Source organism: Topomyia yanbarensis, chromosome 2 (genome assembly GCF_030247195.1).
Source record: "Topomyia yanbarensis strain Yona2022 chromosome 2, ASM3024719v1, whole genome shotgun sequence".
NCBI classification, from domain to species: Eukaryota; Metazoa; Arthropoda; class Insecta; order Diptera; family Culicidae; genus Topomyia; species Topomyia yanbarensis.
The window spans coordinates 363,600,673-363,608,216 of NC_080671.1; the positions used below are offsets into that span (position 1 = coordinate 363,600,673).

General features: G+C 49.6%; 1 protein-coding gene across 1 annotated transcript in view; it reads right to left on the reverse strand.

Annotated features, from left to right (window-relative positions):
* LOC131680720 (uncharacterized) overlaps positions 1 to 7,375 on the reverse strand; it is a 34,943-nt gene extending 27,568 nt beyond the window's left edge. The window contains exon 1 of the mRNA XM_058961429.1: positions 6,629 to 7,375. Coding sequence (XP_058817412.1) covers positions 6,629 to 6,784 — 156 coding nt within the window. The 5' untranslated portion in view covers positions 6,785 to 7,375. The remainder of the gene's footprint in view (positions 1 to 6,628) is intronic.
* Positions 7,376 to 7,544: the final 169 nt, after the last annotated feature.

A 7,544-nucleotide genomic window follows, 5' to 3' on the forward strand; every position in this document is an offset into this window, starting at 1 on the left:
GCGGTGCAGATAAGGCACTTATATGCCTTAGTGCACCCCCGCTCTTTATGCCCCTCCTCGCCGCATCGACGACATAGCTTGCTCCTGTCTATGCCTTTGCATTCGTAAGCTTTATGGCCGGATTCTAGGCACCGATAGCACCTGTCCACTGAAGGCGGCTGGGGTATACTAATAGGGCATACCGACCAGCCGATCTTCAGCTTCCCTTTCTCGGTTACCTTTTTGGCATCCGCATTCAGTAGCCTGAGGTAGGCTACTTGGGTGCCAGAGGGTCCGTCCCTCAATCGCACAGAGGCCCGCTCGATTGTGACGCCGCAGTGCTCCTTGACGGCTGCGACGACGTCTTCTGCGGTCGTGAACTCGTCCAAGTGCTTGCACTGGAGAGTTGTTTCCGCACCTAGCGACCTGATTTGGGCGCCCTCACCAAGGACCTCTTGGGCCAAGGCCTTATATACTGCACTTGATTGTGCGCCTCGCTTCAGCACCAGGAGCATCTCTCCCGTGTTGGTGCGTCTTACGCTACGCACATCCTGCCCAAGGGCCGAGAGACTTTCGGCCGCCTTCATCGATTTAAGGACATCGGCGTATTTGTCCTTGTCGGTTTTTAACCACAAGGCTTCGCCTCTGTCCTTGGCCTTCCTCGCAGGCCGCGGTACCTCCGGTTTCGGTGCCGGCTTTTTCTTGGTAACCAGCGTCCAGGGGTTTGAGCCCCCCTGCCCCGGTCGTGCCGGGTTGCTGGTACCATCGCTCTCCACAGCGAGGTCACTCTCGCCCTCGCTTACCTCACCCAGGCGGCGTTTGACCTTGACGGTTGCACGCCGAGTGGTGTCGGTTTTGGCACCCTCGCCTGGCGACTTCCTAGGGCGCTTCGCATTCGATGCCGTCTTGCGATTGCCCTTTCCCTTTCCCTTCGAGGGGAACTCAGTCGCCGCTCCGATCGACGTGGCTGCTCCGTAGAAGGTAAAGGCCACTGTCTGTGAACCTCTATCGACCTTCTCTCTTTCCTCCCTATTGGAGGCCACTGTCTGGGTTTCTCTGTCGGGCCTCTCCCGACATTCCACCCTCTCAACATAGGCCTGCTGTTCCTGTCTTGCGACACGAACAGCTTTCCGGAGCTCCAGAAGGCTCAACTTCAACTCCTTGGCTATGTTCTGCTTTGCGCTAGCGAAGTCGATTATAGAATCGAGTTGCTTCGCTACTTTGCGCATCGCAGCTATTGGCCCCTCCGATGCATTGGTAGGGTTATTGCCTACCGCCGCTGGGGGGTCACTGGTGCTTTCGGATGCAGCACTCATCGCTCCACTACTCTCCCCACGGGGGGGAGACCTCGCCAAACCACCTCTTGCGAAGGGGTTTGGTACCTCCGTCTGTTTGTTTTTATTTTTGTTCAACTCCATGTATAGTCCCACGAGTAGCGCGAGAAATATATGTCCGCCACGCCAGAGCTCCGCATTAGCGTGGTAAGGGACGCTTACTGTGGGGGTTGCCCAGGTACCCCACAGGCTCCGTTAACGACCGAGCATCTTTTTCACCCCCTCGATCACTCATCCCTCGGCACGGGTCGCTTCACGCCTTGGAATTGGGGTTATGCCCTACCTTGCTTTACGTGGTGATCTCGGCCCGGATCATCACAACCATCCTCCTTTACCAGGGCTTTGGACCTGTAGCTCTGGTTCTCAATAATTCCATGTACGTATGTTATTACGTGCTACTATTGAGATCCGTCACTCGCTAGCGGAGTTCCGCCGAGGGTGTGGCGATTGCCAAGATCAATGGTGTGTTCTATTGCAGCTGCTACGCCCCACCAAGGTGGCCAATAGAACAGTTCTACCAGATGATCGACAGGCTCTCGTCGGACCTCGTGGGCCGGAAACCGGTAGTAATAGCGGGAGACTTCAACGCTTGGGCAGTGGAGTGGGGCAGCCGCTGTACAAATAGCAGGGGTCAAGCGCTAATGGAAGCGTTTGCGAAACTCGATACTGTGCTAGCTAATGATGGCTCCGCTAGTACATTCCGTAGAAACGGAGTGGAGGCGTGGATTGATTTGACCTTTGCCAGCCCGAGTCTGGCTCCAGGCATGGAATGGAGGGTAGACGAAGGCTACACCCATAGCGATCATTTAGCAATCCGCTTTAAGATCAACTATGGTGTGCAGCATCCGAGGGCGGGAGATCCCTGTCAGGTACGCGGGTGGAAGTCCAATCACTTCGAGAGCGAAGCTTTCACCGCGGCCCTGGGACTGGAGGCCAACACCGACAGTCTAAGCGGGGATGCGCTGGTAGCTGTTCTATCACGCGCGTGCGACGCCACTATGCCAAGAAAAACACTGCCAAGAAACGGTAGATGCCCGGTATACTGGTGGAGTGCCGAGATTGCAGCTCTACGGTCAGCCTGTCTCAGAGCTAGACGTAGGATGCAAAGAGCTCGCACCGAGGATGCAAAAGAGAACCGCCGTGAAGTGTTTCGAGCTGCGAAATTAGCCCTTAACAAGGCTATTAAAAGCAGCAAGAGAGCGTGTTTCGACAACCTGTGTGAGAGTGCCAACGCAAATCCGTGGGGTGACGCCTACCGGATTGTGATGGCCAAGACCAAAGGGGGCTCCTCACCCCCAGAACGGTCTCCGGACCGGTTGGCAACGATTATCGAAGTACTCTTCCCGTCTCGAGCCACAAGCCCCTGGCCACCTGCACTACGAGACAGTGCGGGCACGGTCGAAATGGTGGCTCCAGTGACGAATGAAAAACTACTCGCAGTGGCTAAATCCCTAGCAATGAACAAAGCTCCAGGGCCGGATGGAGTTCCAAACAACGCTCTCAAGGCAGCGATCATAGCGAACTCGAACATGTTCAGGCTAGCTATGCAGAGATGCCTCGACGAGTGCCGTTTCCCCGATAGATGGAAAAGGCAGAAACTGGTGCTGTTGCCGAGGCCCGGGAAGCCGCCAGGCGACCCATCGGCGTACAGACCAATCTGTCTGATAGACACGACTGGCAAACTGCTTGAGAGGATCATCCTCAACAGGCTCACCCCGTACGCGGAAGGTACGGACGGTCTGTCAAGCAACCAGTTTGGCTTTCGGAAGGGTAAGTCCACAGTGGACGCTCTCAACTCAGTGATAAATACTGCCGAGATAGCGATCCAACGAAAAAGGCGAGGTATTCGATACTGCGCGTTAGTGACACTTGACGTGAAGAACGCATTTAACAGCGCAAGCTGGGATGCCATCGCGCTCTCGTTACACCGGCTTAGCCTACCGGTGGGTCTGTACCGGATCCTGGAAAGTTACTTCCAAAACCGCGTACTGATATACGAGACCGATGCCGGTCAGAAAAGGGTTCCGATTACCGCCGGAGTCCCGCAGGGCTCGATCCTAGGCCCGGTGCTATGGAACCTCATGTACGACGGGGTTCTGAGACTGAAGTTCCCTCCTGGGGTCAAGATCGTCTGCTTTGCTGACGACGTAACCTTGGAGGTCTACGGGGAGTCAATTCCTGAGGTAGAACTAACCGCAGAACACGCGATTAGCACGGTGGAGGAATGGATGAGCGCGAGAGGCCTGGAGCTCGCTCATCATAAGACGGAGGTAGTTATCGTCAACAACCGCAAGTCGGCACAACATGCAGTTATCCAAGTGGGAGAAGTCGCGATCACTTCACAGCGAAGTCTGAAGTCTCTCGGAGTCATTATAGACGACAAGCTGACCTTCGGCAGCCATGTCGACTATACGTGCAAGAGAGCGTCGACTGCTGTTGCGGCACTATCGAGAATGATGTCCAACAGCTCAAAGGTGTGCGCCAGTAGACGTAGGTTACTGGCAGGCGTTGCCGTATCTATCCTCAGGTACGGTGGCCCGTCATGGTCAAGAGCACTGAGGGTAACCAGTTACCTACAGAAACTGGAGAGCACCTACCGCGTGATGTGCCTCAGAGTGATATCTGCCTACCGCACGGTATCACACGATGCATCCTGCGTGATAGCGAGCATGATGCCAGTCGGGCTGGTCATTCGGGAAGATGAGGAGTGCTTTGAGCTACGTGGAAATAGGGGAGCCCGCGAGCGCACCAGGGTGACCTCGGTCGCCAGATGGCAGCGTGAGTGGGACAACTCCTCGAAAGGTAGGTGGACCCACCGGCTGATACCTTGCATATCGAGCTGGGTGGGAAGACCCCATGGGGAAGTTCACTTCCACCTGACACAATTCCTGTCAGGCCATGGCTGTTTCCGTCAGTACCTCCACAGGTTCGGGCACGCGGAGGTCCCAGTCTGCCCGGACTGCCCAGGTGTAGATGAAACTGCCGAACACATACTGTTCGTATGTCATCGGTTCGACGTCGAAAGAAGAGCAATGCTTGACGTCTGTGGCTGGGACACAACCCCGGATACCCTTATCCAGCGGATGTGTCAAACGGTGGAGAAGTGGAACGCAGTCTCGGCTGCTACAATCCAGATTGCCAGTAGGCTACAGGTAATCTGGCGAACCGAGCAACAGACGGCGGGCACGGCTAACTAGTGATTGGTTAGCTGGAGCAAAAAAGGCCAAGCGCAAAATAAGAGAGTGAATGGTCTGTTCATGCCGAGGTAGGTTGGCGCAGCGAATGGCAACCGCGTAAGGGGTAAACCCAGCCACCCCGAAGCAAGACAGAAGAGTGAGTGTATAGGCGTATAAGTGGACTGCCTCATGCCAAGACGGGAGGGTCGTAGCGTAGTATGTTGGAACTAAGCTATCGATGCCTCATGGCGTGGCAGAGGAGTGAAAGGGTGAGCATCCAAGTCAGTCTCACACTGCATGTTAAGGGTGAGCATAAAAGTCAGCCTCACAGGTTGGTAGAGGCTAGCACAAAAGTCAGCCTAGCAAGGAATGAAAAAGGTGAGCACAAAAGTCAGCCTCGCATGGTATGTCAGAAGTGGGGCCTAAGAAAAATGTCCCACATGGGATGCCAGAGGGAGTGACAAAGGTACAATAGAGTGGCACGATTGAGAGTGAATCAGGTGATAGGGTGAGCACCCAAGTCAGCCTCACATGGATGGGTAGGGCGAGCACACAAGTCAGCCTCGCATGGAACGTAAAAGGTGAGCACAAAAGTCAGCCTCATGTGGGAGTGTTTGAGAGTGAATCAAAGTGTGATTGAGAGAGCACCCAAGTAAGCCTCATACAGGATGTATGATCGCGTGAGTGAGAGTGAATGAGTACACTTAGTACAGCCATCCCCCCAGAAGTCATACCGAGAGGTAGTTCCTGGGAGGAATGATGGCGGAGCCCAATGGAGTTTAGTCGGTATTAATGGCTGGTCACCATTCGAGTCCGACACGCCCCCAGTGCACCCCGTGTGGTAGATTGGACCCTACCGTTAGCACGTGTACTGGGCTAGGACATAAAGGTCTTCTCCATTGTAAAAAAAAAAAAAAAAAGACCGTCCTCTTGTTGTAGGGCATATTACACTTTCACCGGGGGCATTTTTGCATTTTTGAAGTGTTTATGCACTCGTTTAATCCAAAATGTGACAATTAAGTACATTTACATATATTATTGAATTTTCGAAACGATTTAATATTCCATATAAAAATCAATGTTTCAGAAATCGTTTCACGGCGCGTTGAATTTTTTGCACTTTCATATTGCAAATCACCGGAAAACTGGCAATCGGATGCAAATTTTCTCAAGCAGGCTACTTATATTATCGATTTTTATTCGCATCTATTATGGTAAAGGAATATCATCTGATGGATAGATTTTTATCCCAAGCAGATTCTTTTCTACTATACACCAAGTTCTCTGTCTAACAATGCAGTTTCATAGCGCACTAGAAGTGTTCTTGAAGAAGTAAATCATAAAACTATCAAGACTTATGGTAGTCTTATATTAGTTTTAAGCAGCTCTTGAACACCACTATAAAAATGTATTTATAAGACCTAAAAGTTTTAAGGAAACCTTGGAAAATACTCTTGAGAACCTTCTTAAGTATGGGCCTCTTTCGTCTTTAGAGGGGTTTATGGTTGTCTTAAAGCATTGTTGTAGAGAAATTGGTTTTATGTTCGGTTTTATGAAAATAATCTTGAAGATACCTGTAAGTGTACTATAAATTTGTTACCTGGGATATTTACCGTGTAGAAAACAGTTCAGTAGATGGTCGAAGTGGACCACTGATTTTCATCCTATGTAGATTGAAAATTTGATACAGGTTTTGAATTAAATTTTGTTCTAGCCTCAGCATCTGTTATCTGCGCTCGTAAAGATTGAATAGGAAAGATACATTTTTACGGTTTATAGGATATTAATTAATAGTTTCCTTAACGTGTTTCGTTAATTTGTAACAATGAAAATTGTGTGTTTTCAATTAGATTTAAATAATTAATCAGAAGGTTGTTCCCATTAATACTGCTTTGCTTGTATGTTCACCTAAATAATAATATTTGTTTATTTCGCACGCTATAGCTAGACGCTTACACGTCCGATAGGAAGGTTTGTATTTCGTCTCGGCGCGCTTTATATAACGTCCAGATACCTGCTTCAAAACACTATCTCCAGTATGTAAAAGCTCAAACAAATACACTCCACTATTTAACTAGTCCTCATCTTTGTCAACAATTGACATCGATGTACACTACCGGCCGGGCTAACTGTACTTACTCTTTCCAGGTCAAAGTTTTGCACAATCGGTCTAGCTTTCGGGTCCGGGCATGGTTGTTCGACAATCCGTTGGCTCACGGTGACCCCCGCCAGCGCGGAGAGTATCGTTGCCAGCAAGGCTAACGCCCCGCGATCAAACTTACGCCAGGTCAACATCACGGTTGAAAACTTGAATTCCCTTACAACACAGCCGCGGGTGGTGGTGCCACTTCGTATGACACTGCAGCAGTAGAAGGCGCTTTTTATTGAATGAATGAGTTGGCTTCAGGCAAATTTGTTCACTTTTTGTTTTTAATCAGCTGTATTTATTTACATAACTTAAACTTATCGCTAGAATGACAGGCGATTACCGAGTGCAAAAAGAAGAAGAAGATACACGTAGATTCTCTCTTGGTGGGATGCTGTACTACTCCTGGAAAACAGTAGTGCAGATGCAAACAGTCGATGGCATATAAGTACATGTATAGGGTGATTGGAGATTGGTGTCTAAGACTAAGAGCGAACAGTAGCCATTTTAAGCGAAAATTTTTCGACAAACTTATAATTAGGGCGCATAAGTACACTATCAAAATTTGCTCTGAGGGAAAATCCGGACATACTGTTACTCGCCAATCACAACTGCTGATAGTAAACAAAAGAGAAAAGTTGGTTGAGATTTGTAATGGCCTTTTACAGTTTTTTTCCACGATAAGTAGCGCTTGGGTCACTTGGAAATAAATAAATATTTGGGAAATTGAGCTTTCGATGTATGTTTTTGAGGGAAGAATTTCATTCTTCATTTTCACAAAAAAATCCGTGACAGGTTTTGCACGGAAAAATTACAGAATGTTATTGAAATGATACATTATAATGTACAAAAGAATTGATCAATTCGTTTCACACAAATTTAAAAGAAAAATGGCGAAAAGATTGTTTT